The sequence below is a fragment of the Mandrillus leucophaeus genome, unplaced genomic scaffold, assembly GCF_000951045.1.
Source record: "Mandrillus leucophaeus isolate KB7577 unplaced genomic scaffold, Mleu.le_1.0 Scaffold1194, whole genome shotgun sequence".
Taxonomy (NCBI): domain Eukaryota; kingdom Metazoa; phylum Chordata; class Mammalia; order Primates; family Cercopithecidae; genus Mandrillus; species Mandrillus leucophaeus.
Window position 1 is genome coordinate 420,890 of NW_012100254.1, and position 23,292 is coordinate 444,181.

At 37.1% G+C, this 23,292-nt stretch overlaps 1 protein-coding gene across 2 annotated transcripts in view; it reads right to left on the reverse strand.

The window, feature by feature from the left end:
• The window catches only part of LOC105529685 (C4b-binding protein alpha chain), a 42,379-nt gene that overhangs the window by 9,855 nt on the left and 9,232 nt on the right, over positions 1 to 23,292 (reverse strand). Inside the window, exons 2-9 of one of the 2 annotated variants that reach the window (XM_011966891.1) lie at positions 21,896 to 22,064; positions 20,790 to 20,978; positions 19,583 to 19,682; positions 11,150 to 11,235; positions 10,792 to 10,983; positions 8,247 to 8,429; positions 3,356 to 3,550; positions 532 to 717 (exon numbers count right to left, since the gene is read on the reverse strand). In XM_011966891.1, coding sequence (XP_011822281.1) covers positions 532 to 717; positions 3,356 to 3,550; positions 8,247 to 8,429; positions 10,792 to 10,983; positions 11,150 to 11,235; positions 19,583 to 19,682; positions 20,790 to 20,978; positions 21,896 to 22,037 — 1,273 coding nt within the window. In that variant the 5' untranslated portion in view covers positions 22,038 to 22,064. The remainder of the gene's footprint in view (positions 1 to 531; positions 718 to 3,355; positions 3,551 to 8,246; positions 8,430 to 10,791; positions 10,984 to 11,149; positions 11,236 to 19,582; positions 19,683 to 20,789; positions 20,979 to 21,895; positions 22,065 to 23,292) is intronic. The other variant, XM_011966883.1, reaches the window with a different exon arrangement.

Consider the following 23,292-nt stretch of genomic DNA (forward strand, 5'->3'; position numbering starts at 1 on the left):
TGACTTCAGGTGATCTGCCCACTTCGGCCTCCCAAAGTGCTGGGATTACAGGCGTGAGCCACCATTCCTGGCCCACTTGAGCCTTTTGGAGAAGCAGAAGGAGGCATTTCACACTGGGTGATGGTCTGACTGGAGGGCTCAGAGGCCACAGAACGCTGATGTTTGAGGAAGAAGGAAGCAAGCTCAGAAAGGCAGGTTCAAATAGATTTTGACAGTTCTTCTTCTGCAGATTGAGACATATGGACCAGAAATAAGGGGAGAAAGAAAATAATACAAAGAAACAAAACGCAGTACTTGAAAAGTCCAGCTTACATATTTCATGCTGTCTATTTCACTGATTCAGAAAAGAGGAAACTGAGGTGACCAAAAGAAAGGGAACACACAATGAGGAGGAAGGAGAAAGTTGGGCCCATTCCAAGAATCATGCAAGGTATATGAATTTTTTTACCTAATTTTAAACCTTCTCTTAATAATCTCCATCACACTCATATGAAGAAACTCCCAGAATAAGATAATTCTATGAACTCTTACTGTCTCCACATGATGGTGTTCGGGGACTCCATGTGCCATCTGCTTGGCATGTAGCTGATCTTCTGATCCCATGACACGAAAATGAAATCTCATCTCCATAGAAATAAACACAGTGATTGGCAGGACGATTTTTCCTGTGTTGAGTGATTTGAGCACTATCTAGCTTTGGTTCAGGGCAACATAACGCTGAAAAATAAAACGTGAGGTGCATGGTTAGTAAAATCACCATGAGGAAGCTTCCATGGCTAACAACCCCATTTCCATCTTTGGAAGATCTCACCACTGAAGAGAGATTGGGAAAACAGAAAAGGAGACTCAGGACACTCCAAGTCTGCTCTTTTCCCCCTTATTTGCTAAAGTCCTCAAATCCAACTAAGCATTTCATTAGGAGGCTCCAAAATGAAAACCTATATGAAAAGCCAGGTGTGGTAGCTCATGCCTATAAACCCAGTGCTTTGGGAGTTCAAGATGGGAGAATTGCTTGAGCCCAGGAGTTTGAGACCGGGCCACAGAGTGACACCCTGTCTCTAAAAAATTAAAAAAATTAAAAAAAATTTTTAACCAATAGGAAAATGTAAATTTTCAAAATTATTCAAGAGCAATGACAAACAACATCCATTTACTTATGGCTTCATTATTAAACTCTCTATTAACTTACACTTCTCAAGTCACAAAGAAGAAAGTTTTCAAAAGTTTATATTCACCTAACAGCTAAAGCATACGAATAAATTTAAATTATTGCTTATTTCAAGGATTTTTCTTTTTTGGTGCAAAATTTAAGAGAAATAGCTATTTAAATGGCAAGATCTTGCTTTATCACTCAGGCTGGAGTACAGTGGCACAATTATGGCTCACTACAGTCTCAAACTCCTGGGCTCAAGCAATTCTCCCACCTCACCCTCCTGAGTAGCTGGGACTACAGGTGTGTGCCACCACACCCACTAAGTTTTTTATTTTTTGGTAGACAAGGGGTCTCACTATGTTACCCAGGCTGGTCTCAAACTCCTGGCCTCAAGTGCTCCCCTCACCTCAGCTTCCCAAAGTTCTGGGGTCACAAATGTGAGCCATGACGCCTGGCCAAATTCTTTAATTTTTTAATATAGTAAGAGCTGCTATAGGGACATAATTTTTTTATTCATTAGTAGCAATACTTCAAGAAAAATCTTGCTATTGTCTGATGTAAGAGAAAACATCAAAACAGAATAAAACATTATATTCTCCATGTCAGTAACTCAACCAGTATTAAAATGGGGTCTTTTGGACATACTCAAACATTTCCAGTGCTCATTTGTTTAGGAATTATAATAAAAATACTCAGCAATCATATGGTTTGGATATTATAACAACAATAATATTTATGAAATGCTTTACAGTATAGAAAATACTTTTAAATATGTAAGTCATGAGTCTAAATTCACATTTGATCAGGTTTCATAACTTGGATAAATACTACTTCACTTCTGCTTTTAAAATTGTTAAAAATATTCTTTATTAAATAATTAAATCAGTAAGACCATAGTGGGTCAAATAAATGTAACCAACTGGGTCCTGCTCTGTCATCCAGGCTGGAATGCAGTGGCATGACCTCGGCTCACTGCAGCCTTGGCCTCTTAGCCTCAAGTTATCCTCCTACCTCAGTGTCCTGAGTAGCTGGGATTACAGGCATGTGCCACCACATCCAGCTAATTTTTTAAATTATTTGTAGAGACAAGGGTCTCACTATATTGCCCAGGCTGGTCTCAAACTCGTGAGCTCAAGCAATCCTCCCGCCTCAGCCTCCCAAAGTACTGGGATTATAGGTATGAGCCACCGCACCTGGCCTAAACACAACTACAAAGGAGGTTTTTAAACATCTATAAGCAGTATTTTTTGTTATTTAAGTAATGGCAATAAGCTAATTATTAAGTATATTTTTAATTCAGTCCTTTCATTAAAATATTTTATTCTATTTCCCCAGAATGAGTCTGAATAACTGCAATTAAACTTTGTTAAGCCTTAATATGAAATAAATAATCTTCTGACAGATTGATCTAAACTACCACTTTTTGTTATTTACGCATTTCACACATTGTTCAAATTCTGCCACGCAGCATAAAATTCCCTGTATTCTTGGCCTCAGTTACTTCACCTCTAAAGTGGCAAGGTTCTGATAGATGGGTAGAAGAAAGCATTTTCTTCCTCTGTTGTCTGTTCCACCGAGGCTCATAAAATAGTATCCACCTGTCCTTCAGTCCCTCACTCATTCCCACAAATAAAAGAGGCGCATCTCCTACCAGAGAAACTGGAGAAAGTCTCCTTTATATCCTTCCAAAGTGAGAATACTGAGTCATGAGTCAGGACTTGTCTTCTAGAGGCAGATCAGGAGTCCTGCCATCTCATGACTCAAGAGGAATGAGACACAAGTCACCTTGCAGCTGGTTACATTCATGACTGTTTCACAAACTTGTCTTCTGCCAAACACCCTAAAGCCCATACTGGGGGGAGGTAAGGGCTATGAAGGAAGCCTGACTCTGACAACAGTTGAACTGTATTCTCCATTCCAGTTTTACCAGTAAGAAGACTAATACTTAATCTGCATACTGTTTGACTTCTGTGTCTACTTCTCATTTGATTATGAACTGGGATAAGGAAAGGTTCCAATTTCTCAGTGCCTCAAACTGTAACATGTTTATGGTCCCCTTCTGGTACTAACGGTTCACTAATCTGTTCAATTAACTTAATTCTAAACTTGTTGTGAGGGATAAAATTATATTCATTTAAGGTAGAGAATCCTAGCACGTACTGGACGTTTAATATACAAAAATATTAAAAAACAAAAACTCACCCTCACATTCTTGATATGGGGTCCATCTAAAATTTTTCTGACAAATCAAAGTCATAGGTGCATCTGTAGTGGGTTTGTAGCCAGGATGACAGCGGTACCTTAATATAGTCCCAACAACATACACATCCTCTTTTTTCGGCCTAGGATATGTTTCCCAGGAAGCATGTGGAATGTCTGGTAAGTTAGTACAACTACCTGCTCATGAAAAAAGAAGAAGAAGAACAAAGGGACACTATTACTAGGGCTGCCACAGCAATCAATAAGCCTGTCCTATCAAAGGAGGTCATGTGTTCATTCAGCCTGGAACCAGCCTGCAAGGCCTGATGTATCAACCACACCAGAAAAGATGCATGGACATTCGCTCAAATGTGCACACCTCCAGAGAGGCTCTTTACTAAGGGCCCTCCCAAGTGGTTTCCATATGCTGTGCCAAGTATAATAATATTAATTCTCCTTCCTCTTCTTTACACTTCAGAGATTTCAGTTTCTGAACTGAAGCATGGCAGGAAAACTGTCACAAACAAATCTAACTATGTTTCCTGATTGATTGGGGAAAATAAACAAGAGCCATTCCCCTCATCCAGATGATACCAGGAATGGCTCGGCAAGAAAAAAAACAAACTCCAAGCATTTTCTGAGCCTGGGCCTTGGGTCTTGTCCTCTTCTCTCTTTCCCAATGCTACTGATTCATATGATATGGAAATATAATGCAAACATCTACCACATTGGATGTTTATCAGTTTTTATCTTCAGATATTTGAAATGGAATATAAAAGTTCCTTTTTAACGGCATTATTGAGATTCAAGTCACAACAAATAAATTCACCCATTTAGAATGTGCAATTTGATGGTTCTTAGTATATACAGAGTTGTGCAATCATCACCATTAACTAATTTCAGAATATTTTTATCAACCCAAGACGAAACCTCATATTCATTATCAGTCACTCTCTATTTCCACCTCCCCCTAGGTCCTGACAACCACTAATCTATTTTTTTTCTTTATGGATTTGCCTAATCTGAGCATTTTAAATAAATGGAATCACACAATACATGTACTTTTTGTTGCTGGCTTATTTCAGTTAGCATAATATTTTCAAGGTTCATCCACATTGTAGCATACATTAGTACTTTTTATTTTTCATTTTTATTGCCAAATGATATAATCCATTTTATGGATAAACCACTTTTTGTTTATTCATTATTCAGTTGATGGGTATTTGGGTTCTTTGGCTATTATGAATAATGCTGCTATGAATCTTCATGTAAAATTTTTGTGTGTGGACATATGTTTTCATTTCTCTTGGGCAGATACCTAGGAGGGTAATTACTGAGTCATATGGTAACTCCATGCTTAAACTTCAGAGGGACTGCAAAAACTCTTTTCCAAAATGGTCACACCAATTTACATTCCTATTAGCAGTGTATGAGAGTTCTAATTTTTCCACATCCTCACCAACATTTGTTATTGTCTATCTTTTCTATTGTAGCCATTCTGCTGGATGTAAAGTGGTATCTGATTGTTACTAGAAGGCTATCCTTACAAGAAATACTAAAGGAAATTGTTCAAACTGAAAGTAATTGACACCAGACAGTAATTGCAATCCACAGAGAAAAACAATGAGCATCAGCAGAGGTCATTATGTCAGTAATTTGAAACCCAATAGGATATATATTACTACTCCTTCCTTCTCTTAGCTGATTTAAACAGCAATTGCATAAAACAATATGTATATTATTGCATTATTAAGCCTATAACATAGAGAAATGCAATATATTTGACAATAACATCACAAGAAAGGTAGGAGGGAACAAAGCTGTATTGTAGTACAGAAGTGACACCAGATGGTAACTTAAATCTACAGGAAGAAATAAAGAGAGCTAGAAATGATGAATAAGAAGATTAACATAATAAACTCTATAAATATATACTTGCCCTCCTTTCTTCTCTCAGCTACTATAAAAGACATGAAACATGAAATTATATAAAACAATAATTATAAAAATATATTGTGCAGTTTGTAATATATGTAAGTGCAAAATATGTCATTGGATTCTTGGTTGAGGTTTTTATCTTTCTGCACTTTGAATGTGCCATCTAGCTGCTTTCTAGCCTCCATTCCTTCTGATGAGGAATCAGATGTTAATCTTACTAGGGTTGCATTGTACATGATGTGTTGCTCTTCTCTTGCTGCTTTCAAGATTTTCTCTTCATTCTTGGTTTTCAACATTTTGATTATAATGTCTCCAGGTCTAGATCTTTTTGCATTTATCCTACTTAAGTTCAACAAGCTTCCTGGATATGTAGATTACTGTGTTGTTTTGTTTTCTGTTTCGGCTTTCTTTTTTTTTTTTTTTTTTGGCCAAATTTGTGATATTTTCAGCTGTTTTTCCTTTGTATAGTTTTTTAGCTCCTTTCTCTTTCTCTCATCTTTCTGGGATTCTCATTACACATATGTTGGTACACTTCATGGTGTCCCACATTTCTCTGATGCTGTTTATTTTTCCTCATTCTTTTTATCTCTGTGCTGCAATTGCATAATCTCAATTTATATTTGAATTCACTGATTCTTTTTCCAACTCAAATCTACTGTTGAGTTCCTCTTTTGAATTTTTCATTTTACTTACTGCGTTTTTCAACTCTACAATTTCCATTATCTTTTTAAAATAATTTCTATCTTTATCAGTATTTTCTATTTGATAAAACACTGTCATAATACATTTCTTTAATTCTTTAAATATTGTTTCCTTTAGTTCTTGGGACATATTTATAATAGCTGCTTTGTAATTCTTTGAACTTTTCTGCTAAGTCCAATCTCTGGGCTCCCTCAAAAACAGTTTCTATTGTTGGCTTTTTCCCTTTACATGGGTCACTCTTTCCCGTTTGTTTGCATGTCTGACAATTTTTTTTTTTTTTGAAAACAGGACATGTTAGATAATACATTGCAGCAACTTTGGATATTGATTCTCCCTTACCACTTTTAGGATCTGTTGTTGTTTCCTCATTTTCTTGTTTGTTTGTTTGTTTAGTGATGTAATTGGACTAGTTCAGTTAAGTCTATTTCCTTCAAAGTGTGCAACATCTAACAGCATGCCTCAGAGAGCACAGACTTGGGCATGTACACAGTATTTTTAACTGCTAGGGATAACTGTGGTTTTCTCTTTGACTGTCTCTTTCTCATTGAGACTTTGGGTAGTCTACCTCTGTTGGTATTACATACAACTATTGGCCTCCAACAATTTTTATCTGATTGTTCTATTTTTTTCAACAACTCCCTGGGGCATAATATGCATCACAGTCTAATCCAATTAAAGTTCCTTGAAAGGGGCAGAGTGTTTACAGTCTTTGAAGCTTGCTCCAAATCTGCCCTGGAAGAATGTCTGTCCTATAGATCGGGAGCTGGGGGAAATTAGAAAACTCATTCTTCTCCAGGCACTGCACTAGAGTTCTTCTTATGGTGTAGGAGCTGTGAGGAGAGAAAAGTGGGCAGTAGGAACAGGCACTGCCACAAAGCTGTGCCCACCACCAAGTACACATATTCCACAACCCAGAGCCAGGGAGAATACTAACTACCAATATTCATAGCTGTCAACCTACCCATAATAGTTCTTCCATTCTAGAAAGCTGGGGAAGATGGGAGATGCCACTTGGCTGCTGAGCCAACTGGAATAGTTCTCCTGCAACATAGAGCCATGCAAAAAGCGGGGACTGAATTCTTTACCAACTGCCCCACTTAGATCCTCCCCATATAATGGGAGTTGGGGGTGAAGGAACAGACACTGACGCCTGTTTGCTGGCACCTATTCAATGTATGACTTCCACAGCATGGATCTCTGAAAAATGCTATCACATAATTTTCACGGGCTGCCAAATCTACCCCAAATAAATTTTTTACCCCAGGGAGCTGGGGAAGATGGGAATTGCCACTCATGAGCCCACAGAAACTATCCTCCCACAAGGTAGAGCTGTTGCAGCCACTAGTTCTAATGCAATGTCCTCTCACTGTTCCTATCAAGTTTCCATATTTTTGCTGAATAAATGCTTCTCAGTTTGTTGTAATCCCTTTGGTCAATCTCCAGAGACCTTGAATGGTTTTCTTTGCTAATTTTGACCAACTTGGTGGATACCTCTTCAGGAAAGAGGTTTCCCCAAACTCCTCTACCTCTGTTCCAGAAATCCCCAGAAGTTCTTGGTATTTTGTGAGGGCAAAACTTAGAGCACAAGGCATCAGTGGCTTCCTTCCCTTACCAGTTGTATAACCTTGGGCAAGTCTTTTAACCTCTGTGAACAGTTTCTCATCTGTAACATAGGATAATCATAGTGCCCACAATTGTTGGGAAGATTCATTGAGTTAATCCTTGTTAGGCACCTAGTCTAGTGCCAAGTTATCATTATTACTATTGTCATTATTTTTAATAATCCACATGAGTTTATAACTTCAGAGTGTTGGAATCACAACCAGTTCACACAATACTTTTGTACAAGTTATAAAAGGCATTTTTCCTCAGGACACTTTATTATTTGTCTTTCAAAGTAATTATAATAATATAATGATTTTGTCAGAATAAGACAGCTTTCTATCAACTTCCAGAAAATTGTTGAAATAAATATACAAATCCACAAATATCTACAATGTTAACACCTCCTTTTAAGGTTGGAATGTGCCCAGTCTTGTGGTATGTGGCAGTCTTGTGTGATGATATATGACCTCTCAGAGTGTATTAAAATCATTTTTCTTTCCAACAAGAAAAAAATAAAGGAAATTATTGATCTAGATGTAAATTTTTACTGTAATTTGTAGTGAGCCTATGCATGCAAGTATACCCATATTAACAGTACTGGTTACCTTTAGATGTCAAACTTTGAAATTCCTTCATAGTCTATACTTACTGGGCTCACAAGCAGGAGGAGAAGGATCCCATTTGCTATCAGCACCACAACGAATTACACTGCTGCCTGTGAGAGCAAAACCTTTTTGGCATTTAAACACAATAGCGTCTTTGTAATTATAGATGGGTCCAAATCCAGAGACAATTTCCCCATGTGAAACATCTGGCTTGTGACAGGTGATTTCTAAAGAATCATGAGAAAAGACAAGTGGATTTTAAAAGGTAAATGGTAATAATGATATTATTGCCACTGCTAATCCAGTTACAAGTGCAACACAAATGCCTGATGAATGTTGATGTCAAGTAGATACAAGGGAAACATTTTAAAGTGAATACACATACACAAACACATCCATATATAATATGGCTGTATATATTTTATATATATATATATATGTACTCCTTTTAGTACTAGTTTTTATTGGTGGAGAAGTTGAAGAAGTTATCCACAATTACCTCATAGAAAGACCAATGTGATGAAAACTCATTTTACTGAGGCTTTTAAAAGCTGAAATTATTTATATTATGTTAATAATATATATAATACTATATATTATACAATATAGTATTATAGAATATATAACATTATATTAATAGTATTATATATTATAATTTTATTACATTTGATATAATGTATATTTATATATACATATAAGTATGTGTATGTATATATATAAAATATGTAATTTCAGCTTTTAAAATGAGTTTTCATTACATTGGTCCTTCTTCGAGATGATTGTGGATAGCTTCTTTAAATTCCCTACCAATAAAAGTCAGTCATACATAACCCAGCAGAAACATATTTCTAAGGCCCCCAAAACTTTCAATATAATGGCCTAATTTCCTAGATGATTTTGGTTATGGGTCAGTGACCCATAGTAATTACATAGTGCAGAGGCAGCCCAGGGGATCAGAGACCCATTCTCCAACAAGCAGAGAACAAAACTGCCCCCTATCCCACACCCCTCACCCACATCCTGGCAGTCATCCAATCCTGTCAATTCTGCCACTTTAATTCCTCTACAATCCCTTAACTTCTCTCCACCTCACTGCCACACCACAGCTGAAGTCACCTTCAGTTTTTGGCTGGAGGGTTATACAGTTGCTGTCTTAGTCTGTTCCTGCTGCTATAAGAAAATACTTTTGCTAGTTTATAAATGATGGAAATTTATTTCTCACAGTTCTGGAGGCTGGGAAGTTCAAGATCTAGCCACCATCAGATTCAATGTCTGCTTGCTCTCTCCTTTCAAGATGGTGCCTTCTTGCTGCGTCCTCACATCGGGAAAGGGATGAATGCTCTGTCCTCACAAGACAGAAGGGCAAAAGAGACTAGGGCTCTCCCTTCCACCTCTTTTATAAGGGCGCTAATCCCAGTCCTGAGGGTGGATCCCTCATGACTTAATCACTTCCCCAAAAGTTCCACCTGTTAAAATGATCACATTGGGTCTCAGGTTTTATCATGAGTTTGGAGGGACACATTCAAGCCATAACAGGTGACTGTCAGTTAAGTTTTGTCCTACTTCAGGTTGTTGTCCCACAGCCAGAGTTATCTTTCTAAAATGCAGCACATTTATTCCCCTCGCTCGTCAAAGCCTTTCAAAGTCTCCCCTTCATGATTGTTCTGAGATCCTGAGACTGAAACACAAGGTCCTTCATAACCTGGCCCCTGCCCACTTTTCCGCCCTCAGCTATTGCCACTTCTGATTGTTGCAGATCTAACTCCAGGCATTTTGCACTGTTGGCAGTATCCTGCTCTTTTGTGCCCCTCATCTGATTGTGTCCTGTGGTGGGTTAGTAAGCAATATTGTGTAAACTTAGTAGTAAAGTCAGTACACTCAGATTCCTTAGACTAGCTAACTAATATATGTTTTGACTCAATTATCACTTGCTTTGTCCTGTTGCCCTTCTGGCACTTAGTAGGTTTTGCTTGCCCTACAGGCATATGTGTTTCATCTTATAGGTGCAAATTATATTTTCAGTTCCGCTTCTTGAACAGACTGAGACTACGTTCCCCAGTCCTCTGAGGCTACTTTCTAATTCTAGACAAAAGGCTGGAATGGAAAGTGATATGTGGTTGCTTCCAGGCCAAAGCTCTTAGCCAGGACACAATTGGCCTTTCTCTCTTCTTCTACTGAAGAGACTGTGAAAACACATTTTGAAATGGAGGTGCCATGAGATCAAAGCAACCTGGCTTGCTGAGCTGGTTGCTAAGCCAGCACAGACTACAGCTGCCCTGGAGAGTCTCCTGGACATGAAACAAACTTAGTATGAATGAGAATAAACTTTCACTTCACCAAACCAGTGAGATGTTGTTGCTGTTTGTTCCCATATACTGTTAACTCCCAGTTCACTACTCCCATTTTTATGGATTTTATATCCTAAAACAACATGCAATAAGTATCAGGTGGCCAAATAAATGATTGCATCCGAGCAATAATTAGTTCATCTTTGAATTTTCCATTTTCCCCCCAATAAATTCACCTTTCTTTCTCTTTTAAACAAAAGAGAGCAAACATTTTGATGCAGAATTCATCATTCTGACTTACTTTCACAGGTAGGAGGACTTGGTCTCCAAACACCTGTTGTTTTATTCTCCACAGTGCAGGAAATGGAGGCATGGCCCAAGAGTGAGAAGCGGGAGTCACAGCTGTAGGTGACAGAAAAGCCATATGTGTAGAAATCTTCTTCACCGCTGTGCCTTCCATTCCTGATGTCTGGAGGGGGTTCACACTTGACAACTGAGGTAAGTGAGGGAAGGGAAAGAAATACTCAGGGAAGGCATCGTGATAAATCTAAAATTCATGCAAATTCTAAGGGAAGGTACACATACCTGTAAAGATGCACAGGGACTTCATTACCTAACAGAGTTTAAATTGATAGTCAAGTCAGAAGATCTTTACTTACTTTCACACTGTGGGAGAGGATGACTCCAGCCAACTCCTCTATCTTGTACTTCACAATGACTAGTGGTTGAGCCAATTAAGACAAATCTAAATAAGATAAATCAAAGATTTTAATGGAATTCCTCCTACCTTAAATTAAATTAAAGAGATCTGAGTAAATAGAATGGTTACTCCATATTAAAATAAGGAAATCATATTTTCCTGGATATCATTTCCCATTGAGCACTCCATTCAGTAAAATTTCATTACTACAATGAGATGTGTGTGTTTGTTCCTTTGGACCCTCATTCCTTAATCTGTTACTATAAGCATCTACTAGGGATCAGGAATGCGGTTCATCCAGAGCTCAATCAAGCACAACAATAAAAGGCTTGCTTCGGTGTGTTCTGTGGTTGTCTTTGGTTGAGAGTACCAGCTAGATTACTGACTCCACACTCTCCCCATCTTTGGCTCAAAGCTTCCTCTGACTTCCAGGTTGGTGTCTTATTCCCATACATCATTAGCTTTCAGTTCACCACTCCCATTTTTATGGCTCTTGATAGGTCCTACTCTTTCCTCAGTTTGTCTTCCTGCCCTCTATCTTGTGCTAACAGAAAATAAAAAAACAAAAGATATTACTAGAATGATTACAAATTGTAGCATCATCAAGGATATTGATAATCATCAATGATATCAAATTGTAGCATCATCAAGGAATAAACCTACAATGCGATAGAACACTAAAGTAAATGTCACCTTCAGCAACCTAAGAGTCTGTGGAATTTATTGAATAACAACTTCAAGAAAATATATCTTAACTACAACACAATTAAGTATTTCTTTACTTTAAAATTTCTTTAAAATGTAGTTTTTCCAACCTAGCCCAGAGACTAACTGCAAAATATTGTTTCTGATTGTTTCAGTGGGAACACCTTAGTGTTCCAACAGCATCTTAATTCTGATTCTTCTCATCTTCGCTTATGAAGCCATACACAATAAGGAAAACAGAGGGTAAAAATGAAAAGATCAACAAAAATGAAACAAACAGAAAAGATAAGAGAAAACTAATAGACATAGGTATCAAGCAAAAGAGAATCAACATATACTTAATTGGATAACCTAAAGAAGGAATCCAAACAGAACAAAATAGCTTTTTAAAAATTTATTTCAGGCCAGGTGTGGTGGCTTACACCTGTAATACTAGTACTTTGGGAGGCTGAGGCAGGTGGATTCCATGAGACCAGGAGTTCAAGACCAGCCTGGCCAATATGACAAAACCCCATCTATATTAAAAATACAAAAATTAGCCAGTCATGGTGGTGCACACCTGTAATCCCAGCTACTTGAGAGGCTGAGGTGGGAGGATTGCTTGCACCCAGGAAGTTGAGGCTGCAGTGAGCTATGATCATGGTAATTACATAGTAACTACCTGGGCAATGGGAGTGAGGCCTTGACTCAAAAAAATATATATATTTCAAGTAAATGTTACTAAAATAAAATAATACTTCAATCTACATATTAAAATTGCACATCACATAGCAGCAAAAAATTAAACCAAGTGATTTCTATCAAAACAACAAAGAGTAAAAGTATTAGGTTTCAAAGATAAAGAATAATATCTTTAGATAGTCAAAGAAAGATCAAGCCGCATGAGAAGAAATTTCAGATCAGTAGTATTCACTAGCAAAAGACAGTGCAGCAGTACCTATAAGACATCCAAGAAAAGAAGGGATGAGCCAAGGACTATATCAAGCCCCATTATCTTCTAGGTATCAATGCCTCAGATATATTATCTGAACCTGGAAGAACTCAAAGAATAATTTTCACTTGGGACTTTTTTTTGGAAACCACCATAGGACAAACTACAGCCAACCAAGAGATGACAATGGCAACTTTAGCCAAAACAAACAAAAATGGTAGCAAATATTGTACATGCAGATCTGAGACCAAAGCAAATGTGATTTTAAGTGTGACTGAAGGAAATATAAACGTTATATGCTCAGATAGCACTGAAATAGTATAATTAACAAAAAATAGAGATATGGAAGAGAAGGTAAAATAAACTCCCTTATTGCCTGATCATTTGCAAGACTGGGAGTGAAAGCAACCACAGACACGTGAGTATTTCACATTAATATTAAATGCAAAACAAACACTAAGACAATACAAATGATACAAATTTACTGGTAGGGAAGATAGAAGGGGTGAAAGGAGGGAAGAATACAAGAAAAGTTTATTGTTGTTTATAAGAAGGAACCAATTTAAACTGTCTAACGATAAAGAGGAATAACAGTATTATATAAATTTAAATGTATATAGGTCACCACTAGAACTAAATTTTGAACCTTCCTAAACACCACTATATATTTTAATAGAAAACAAATATACACATACATATGTATTATAAAATATGAAATAATATGACAAAACCAAGTCTATAAGTATCACTCACAGCAATAAACGTAATTACGCTTAAAACTCCTAATGAAAGAAAAACATCTTTTAGTTGAAACAAAATTCAGCTATGTTACATACAGGAGACAAACTTAAAAGTGTTTCAGACAGATTAAAAATAAAAGGCAGGATAAAATTATACCAAGCAAATTCAAATCAAAATAAAAGCAAAGATAATAATTTTAATATCCCATAAGTTGGACATCAGAACCAAGATTATTAAATTACACAAAAATGGGTACTTTATATGTTAAAGATTAGGATTTTCAGTGAAGAGTTATGAATCTTCATGTAGCAAAATATGTATGTAGCAGCAATTTTAATAAAACAGAAGTACATGAGACATAAGAAAAATGATCAAAATATGCTACTAATTATCGTTAAATTATTTTATGATAGTTAAAATAATTATAAAATTATTAATTTACTTTAACTCCTATCTTCATGTTTAAGGTATACAAAGATAAGCATAATAAAAGATTCAAAACAACTTATCAAGAAAGTAGATCTGAATGGGCACAGTGGCTCATGCCTGTAATCCCAGCAGTTTGGAAGGATGGAGCAAGAGAATCTATTGAGTCCAGGTGTTCTAGACCAGCCTGAACAACATAGCAAGACCTCATCTCTACAAAAGTTAGAACTTTATCCAGGCATCATGGCACATGCCTGTAGGCCCAGCTACTCAGAAGGCTGAGGCAAGAGGATTGCTTGAGCCAGGGCAGTCCAGGCTACAGTAAGCCAAGACCGCACCACTGCACTCCAGCCTGTGTGATAGAGGGAGAACTTGTCTCAAAAAAAGAAAGTAAATCTGGTGTGTATATAGCAAACTCTATATACTAATAATAAAAAAAACTTCATTTCAAGTGCCTGTTGAAATATTAATGAAAATTGATTGTATATTATGATGTGCCCTAAAACCTCTGTAAATTTTAAAACATAAAAATAAGCAACATTCTTGGTTAATCTAGAAGTATTTTTATTTCTTTTATTTTTTTAAATAATTTTTTCATTCTTTAGAGATGGGTCTTGTTACATTGCTCAGGCTGATCTTGAACTCCTGGGCTCAGGTAATCTTCCCACCTCAGCCTCCCAAAGTGTTGGGATTACAGGTGAGCCACTGCACCTGGCCCAGTCAGTTTGGAAGTCTCCAGTGGAGGAATGCTTCCACCATGGGACGCAGCAAGAGTTCCAAAAATTAGAGTTGCCGGATTTAGCAAATAAAAATACAGGGTGCCTAGTTAAACGTGAATTTCATGTAAACAATGAACACATTCTTTAGTTTAAGTGTGATCCAAATGTTGCATGGAACATACACTAAAATTATTTGTTGTTTACCCGAAAATCAAGTTTAACTGGGCATCCTGTATTTTACCTGAAAACCCTAAATTAAGTTTGGAAGTTGAGACCTGTCAACTCTGGACCCTCATGCAAGTGAATGAAAGGCAAAGAAGGATGGTTGGAGTGACTAATGCTGATAATGATGGGAAATGTTAGATTGCTTCTGCACAGTGATGGTAAAAATGAGTATGTTTGGAATGCAGGAGATTCCCTGGGGCGCCTCTTTATACTCCCATGCCCTATAATTAAAATCAATGAAAAACTGTAATAACCCAAATCAGGCAGGACTGCTGATGGCCGAGACCATTCAAGAATAAAGGTTTAGGCGACCGCATTGGGCAAGAACCAACGTCAGATGAAGTTCTTGCCGACGGCAAAGAGAATATGGAATGAGTAACAGAAACATGTTGTTATAAATACCTGCTACAATCACATGACCAGTTGCATAAACAAGGACCATAAAAGTTGTGAATGTTTCTTTCTTATTTTAATATAAATAGATATTACACTAATTGTGTTTCTTTACCCCTTTCCTTCCCCTACTGTATAAGATGTGTTAGTAGTGGCTTACCTTACATCTCAGTATTTAAGTTATAGAATATCAAAGGGGAGATATGACTCAGCTCAAAAGGAATTCTCTTTTAGGAAGAATATTTCCATGTTTTCAGTGTATGAGGGATAGTTGCATTATGTAAAATGTGAGTATTATTTTGCTATTGGCTTTATTTGGAAATTAAGCTAAGTATGGTTAAGACTAGTGTATACAAATACCAAATTTGACAAGGGGTGAGCTGTGGTAGATTTATGTTGTGTCAACTTAGCTAAGCTGTAATTATGTTTCCCAGAATTCTCTTCCACACATAATGCCAAGTTAGTATGTCCCATAAAAGATGGTAGATGTGAATTAGTAGAGCCATACTCCATATGCTAGAAAGGTCAGGGCAGAGCACAGGATGTGACTGCAGTTCACAAGCACTGTTGTTTATCTGTTCCATCACTTTGTTGGCAGAGGGCTCAACCAGGCCACAGCAGGGCCAGCTCCTGCATGATCTCCTCCTTCGTGTATCCTGGCTTCTGATCCAAGTACATTGGCACTGTGACGAAAGACAACTTCTACAGGACATACCCATTTTTGAAGTTGAAGGCTAAGGGACAGTGAAAGAACAAGATGAATTCTAGTTTACAATGGTGGGCTTTACTCACTCATCTTTGCAGATTCCAGTTTGTCCTTGAAGCACTCAGTTCATGTCTATCTTCCCTTCCTGACTCCCTGCCCTGCTGACTTCAGGCCACAGCAACAGACATTGAAGGAACAGCCTCCTGTACACACCATTTAACTATCTCCCACACCTACATCAAGTCATGTCCCTACAATAAATCCCGTGGTTCTATTTCTCCAGGTAAATCCTGACTGACATAATTAATACAAGTAGACAAGAAAAAGAAATTGGAAATCTAAAAATTGGAAAGTAGAAGGTAAAAGAATCATTGAAATGATGTGATTACAAACCAGGTAATCCTAAGAGATTTCAACTGAAAGAATTTTTTTAAATTTTTACAAATAATATGACGTGGTTTTGCTGTGTCCCCACCTAAAACTCATATTGAATTGTAGTTCCCATAATCCCCATGTGTCGTGGGAGGTAATTGAATCATGGGGGCAGTTACCCCAGTGCTATTTTCCTGATAATGAGTGAGTTCTCATGAGGTCTGCTGGTTTTATGAGGAGCTTTTCCCCCTTTACTCAACACTTCTCCTCCCTGCCACCATGTGAAGAAGGTGCCTTTCTTCCCCTTTGCCTTCTGTCGTGATTATAGGTTTCCTGAGGCCCTCCCAGCCATGTGGAACTGTGAGTAAATTAAACCTCTTTTCTTTATAAATTACCCAGTCTTGGGTATTTCTTCACAGCAGCATGAGAATGAAATAATGCATAATACAAAAATTTAGAAAGTTAGCTGGGTTATCAAACTAACATGCAGAAATCAATAGTAGATAGATGATAGATAGATAGATAGATAGATAGATAGATAGATAGATAGATAGATAGATAGATAGATAGATAGATAGACTAGTTACAATATAAAATGGATAAATAATCCATTTAAAATACCAAAAACATTTTTGTTGGGTTTTTGCTAGAGGTTTAAACTCTTCAAGAAATGCAAAATCTCTGTGAGGAAAGCTGAAACACACATGAAGAAACAAGGAAAAAAAAAGACGAAGATGAACAGAGGGAAGAATAGCAAAGGGTAGCAGAATACGCCAAAACAGACCACTTTGGCATAAAGATTGTTTTTTGAGTTGAAAGCAATTGAAACACAGCAAGATGCAGGAAGGCACTCTGATCTCCCCTTTTCTTGCTGAAGGCAGGAGATGAAACTCACAGGAAAGATACCTTCCCTATACCTGAAGGAAAAGAACACTCTTATCACCAGAGGCAGGGAGTCAAGGCCAAGAGATATCTATATAAAGAAACTTTGTACAAAGACCACTTTTTGGGTCTTCATTTCCCTGTGAAGATTCCCATGTACTTATTAAATTAAAACCTGTGTGCTTTTCTCCTGGTAATCTGTTTCATGTTAACTTAATTCTCAGACCTGGTGGAGACCCTAAGAGGGTAGAGGAAACGTTTTGCCTTCTGTACAGTAACATATTCTTATCTAGAGAGAGTCAACATTATAAAATATCTATTCTCCTAAAGTTAATTTTATTAATCTATTTTTCGAGATGAGGTCTTGCCCTGTCACCCAGGCTGTAGTGCGGTGGCGCTATCATGGCTCTCTGCAGCCTAGAACTCCCAGGCTCAAGTGATCCTCCCACCTCAGCCTGTTGCACAGCTGGGACTAGAAGTGCATGCCACCACACTCAGCTAATTTTTTTAATTTCTTGTAGAGACAAGGTCTCCGTAGGTTGCCCAGGCTGGTCTGGAACTCCTGGACTCAAGAGATCTTCCCACCTTGGTCTTCCAAAGTGCTTGGATTACAGGTGTGAGCCACTGTGCTTCACATAAAATTAATTTTAAAACTAATCTAGCACTGATTTTAAAATATGTCTAACTTTAAAGTTCTTATAGAAAAATACGTACTGTCGGGAAAACTTCAGAAAAGAAGAGTAATAAGATAACACTACCCATATTGGCTATTAAAACATATTATAAAGCCTCAACTATTAAATGACTGTGAAACTTGTACATAAATGTACAGAAAAAATAATGGCATTGAATAGGAAGTCCAGAAATAGACCTAGATAAGTATATGAATTTTATATAGTATCAAAGAGCATCCCAAATCAGTAAAGGCGAACTTTTAAATAAGTGGTGTTGGGACAGTAGGAAAGCAATATGAAAAAATATGGTCTAAAATCTGTACCTCATACTACATACTGTACATTAACTCCAAATAAATTAAAGCTTTGAACATTAAAAAATATGAAAATATAAAAGTAGAGGAAATATAGGCAATTATTTTTAAACCTTATATTGGGGGAAGGCCTTAAGACATAAAATCCAAAAGCCGTTTCTAAAAGGGAAGTTGATTAATTTAATAACATAGATACAAATAATTTCTCCTTAAGGGGAAAAAATACCAATAGCCAAGTCAAAAACATTATACATATATATACACACACACATACACTCCCCGCCCCCAACACACACACACAGAGTGGGAAAAGTTACAGTGTATATTAGAATTAAGGCCTAAATCCTGCTATGCAGAGACTCATGTGTATGTATAAATGTATATATCCTAAAACTTAAGAATAAAAAGTTCAACAAGTTAAGCAAAAAAAACAAAAACAAAAACAAAAAACAAACAAAACAAAAAAAAAACAGGCATCAGACATGCTAACTAGTACACAAATAAATACAAACATCCCTTGGACATAAAAAAATATACTCAACCTCCCTGACAAAAAGAGAAATGTACATTGAAACTATAGTGAGATTTTATTTTCACCTCTTACATTGGGAAAAATTCAAAAATTTGACAAGTTTTCAAAAGTTTGACAACACAGTTGGAGAGTTTATGGAGAGACAGACATTTGCATACTCTGCAAAACATGAAACCCTTAGGGAAAGCAGTTGGACGATATCTTTTAAATTTTCAAATATACATACTCTTTGAGCCAGGGAAGCCTCCTCTAGGAAGCTACCCTTCAGATGTAACTACATATGACATACATACAAGAGAATACGTCAGAACATTGTTCAGAATAGGAAAAGATTGGAAACATCCATGGATCCATCAAAGGGATGGTGAAGCCATGACACAACTACACAACAACATTCTATGCAATTGTAAAAGGAAATTAATGAGGAAAGTCTCTACGCAAAACCATGGAAATATCTCCAGTATACATTGATAAGTAAACAATAAAGCAAAATTCAAAACTAGGTTCATTAGAGGAAAGGGGGGAAAATAAGAATATATGCTAACTTCTTAGTTTGTATTTGTATAAGGAAACACTAGAAAGATACATAGGAACCAATAAAAATAGATCTTTGCTTGAGGACAGGAAGGAATGGGGCGTATGAAGATAGGATGGAAGTGAGGATTCTCAACGTCTATCTTTTTACATCATTTTAAATTTTGAAATATATGAACACTTCAGCTACTTTTTAAATAAAGGTAAAAGAATTGTTCATAGATTACCTCACACTCACCCTTCTGAACAGCTAAATTCTATTTCTGATCCAAAAAGTAAATCTGTCTTAATCTCCACATGCCCATTAGGTAAATCTCCTGGGTTGCTGCATCGTTTGTCTGGGAGAAAAATTTAAATGATGATTAGTACTTCCAAGTACTCACAGATACAGCATAAGAAAAGAAAAGAAATTAACCAAGGTTCACTTCTGCTTGCAGAAACACGGAGAGATTTAAATTCAAACTTATTTCTAACCCTGACTCACCTCAAAATTAATACAAAATTTGATCTCGTTTTTTTCTGGTACATTTTACCAATGGAGAAAAATGCCCAGTTAAATCATTGCAGCAGTAGAACACGTGGTCCAGGACTTAATAAGCTGACCAGGGATGGGAGAGCTTTGCTTCATTCTATGTCTATGGCATGTACTTAGAACCTAGGCCACTCCAAAATGTATGTCACAAAAGGAACAAAAAAGAGAAAGCATCAATTGTATACCCCTACTATTGGAAAACACTACAGAATGCATTCCCAACTGACAGTGAATCGTAACTTTTCTTCAAAACACAGCAAATATTTTGAGTAAAGTTCTTTTGAAAACTGCATTGCCACTTTCTAGCCACCTACCTTTTTATAATTTTTTAAAAAGTGAATTTGATTTTCAATGTATCATAATGAAATTTGTGGTTCATTTCTCAAAAGAAGTGTTTGGTGGATTACTTTATAAAGAATAGACTTCTGACCAGGCCCAGTGGCTCACACCTGTAATCCCAGCACTTTGGGAGGCCGAGGTAGGCAGAGGACTTGAGGTCAGGAGTTTGAGACCAGCCTAGCCAATATGGTGAAACCCTGTATCTACTAAAAACACAAAAATTAACCAGGTGTGGTGGCGCATGCCTGTAATCCCAGCTACTCAGGAGGCTGAGGCAGGAGAGTCACTTGAAACCAGGAGGCAGAGGTTGCAGGGAGCCAAGATTCCACCACTGCACTCCAGCCTGGGAGACAGAACTAGACTCCATCTCAAAAAAAAAAAGAATAGAGTTATTTTTCAATGAAACTAACTACCCCCAATTTTTCTGTTTTGCTTTGTTTTTCAAAAAATGCCACAAGTATGTACATTGAAATCAGTAATTGACAAACTGTCTTCTTGGTGACAAAAGATTCAGAAAATTTAGTTTCCAAAGATAAGAAAAGCACAAATGAAAAAAATAAATGTTGATACTCACGGGTACAGAAGGTAGTATACGTCCATTGGCCATCAGAATTACAGGTAAGCATCTGATCGGAATGGGATCTGGCATAGCCAGGGCGGCATGTGTATTTCAGAGTAGTTCCAGTTTCGAAATGTGTCTCAGTCAACGTAGTAATATTCACTGGGGCAGCAAACGATAAAGTGGGTGGAGGATCACAATTGCCTGGACACCAAAATGACAAGGAGCACCAAAAATTATACCTTGGGACACAGTATCTTATTGTTTCTGTGGTATGATGTTTAGAGCAGGGATCATTCTTTTCACCTCTAGTCAAGAAAAATCGTAACTCCATTATACTCTCTGTTCAATACACCTAGTGAGTGATCAGTAATATATATTTATTCACAAAAGATAATGACAATGATAACAATAAACAATAATGATAAAAGGCAGAGTTTTTATCCCTTCTCCACTACACCTGGGATAATTTATCTGAAAAAGAAGAAAGACATGAACTTCACCAACCTATTAGATTCCCCATATCTGCTGACTCAAATGCATCTGTGCAAAGTCAGAAGTCCCTGCAAGTTGCCTCAACAGAAACATATTATTGTGTTAAAAATAACTTTACATAATATTGGTTGCCTCAGGGAAGAGAAACAGGGTGGCTGGGAAATGGGTAAAAATAACATTTTTAATTTATGTTTTTTTACACCTGTTTGATTTTGATTGATATGGAGGAAGAAGCAAGGAGCCCTTGAAGCATAAAAATCTTAACTTTGCTTTCTTTGCAAGAATTAAATACCAGGCTGATTTACTTTTTAAGCACCTCCTGAATAAACCCACAGGCAGTGAAAATTGTTTAGTCATAGTGATAGATAATATAGACCTGTTCAGGTTATGGTTGGGAGAGAAATTCTTTCCTGGAGAAATAAAAATTTAGGGGAAAATGTCTAGAACACTATTTCCTTTATGTATAAAGCAAATTTCCCTAAGTTCTAGCCTGTCAAATAAACCACTTGTTGATGAAGCTGGGTCTCTACTAGAAGCTCAGTCATCTTTTTTTTTAGCCTTAAAAGTGAATGCACAGATGATCTTGATTGTTTGTTGCCAATCTGGGCTTGTTTCCCACTACTCACCAAGAATAGCAGGCAACAGAGCAGCGACCAAGGTCATTTGGAAGAGAATTGGATCAGAGACTTTCCACAGCCTGGAGAAGGGCCAGGCTGCCATTTTCCCTTTTCTATGAAGAGCCCCAGATGGAGTTCTTGAGGGGCGCATGGCCTTCTGCTTCGCTGATTTTTTCTGCTGAAAGAACTCAATTTAATAAATAGTCATTGAATTCTCACTTGTCATAAAGCACTAGAATAAATGTTATGGGATCCATGTCTGCAAGGAAATGACAGCCTGGAGTGGAAACAAAACAACACAAACCCCTGAGCACAAATGTTGCAGCACAAGACAGTAAGGATTGGCCTCTGCAGAAGCTCTGTGTTCAGAAGAGAGATTGATTCCAAGTGGAGGGAGGGAGCGGGCTTTGCAGAGGAGACTGCGTCTGCACCAGGTATACTGAAGACATTGGAGAATGGATGCAGGGCATGTTGAGGGAACAATAGATAATACTCCAATTTGTCTAAGAGTCTGAGATGGGGAAGGGACAGTTTACAGATGTGTCTGAATGGGATGTAAAGGTCAAGTTTAGGAAATGCATAGACTTTACTCCTTGGGGAATAAAAGTGCTTGTTTTTTATGTGAGTGTTTGTTTTTAAGCTGAGGAATGACATGATTATTATGCTTTAAGATCATTATGGCAGATGTGCACAAGACAGATTGAAGGGATTAGAGGAAAGAAACAGGGAGGTTGAGTGAGAAGACTTGCAATTGGCCAGATGATCTGAATAAAGAAATGGCAGAGGAGTTAGAGGAAAGGTACAAACATAAAACAAAACAAAACAAAACAAACAGGCAGGAAAATGATGGGATAGAAAGAGTTGAGTCACCATATAGAAGTATTGGGAGTTCCTTGTGAGAACTATTGACAAAGGCAATAAACCATCAAGCAATTCGCAGTTTTGAAAAATGATCATACACACACACACACACACACACACACACACACACATATATATATGAAAAATATACGTGGTAAATGCACTTTTATTTTTAAATCAGACTATATAAAGATGTGTTTAAAGCAAAATTAGTAAGGACTTTTTTGTTTATTCTTCACCACCACTTCCCTTTCCCTTTGGAGAACACAATACATCCTAAGTTTGCATTAGAAAAAGTCCCTTTCCTTTGAGTAGATACTCAATAGTGGGAATGCTGGATCAAAGGGGAGTTCTATTTTTAGTTTCTTGAGAAATCTCTATACCATAAATCTATAAAAATAAAAAGAAATTGAAAAAAGAAATAGTGCTTATCTTCAAAGGAATATATGAAGTTAACCAAATTCACTCCTATCAAATAGTGAATTTCATCTTTTACTTTGACAGCTCTGTTAGATCCAGATGGCTGGCCACTCTCATGCATCCAT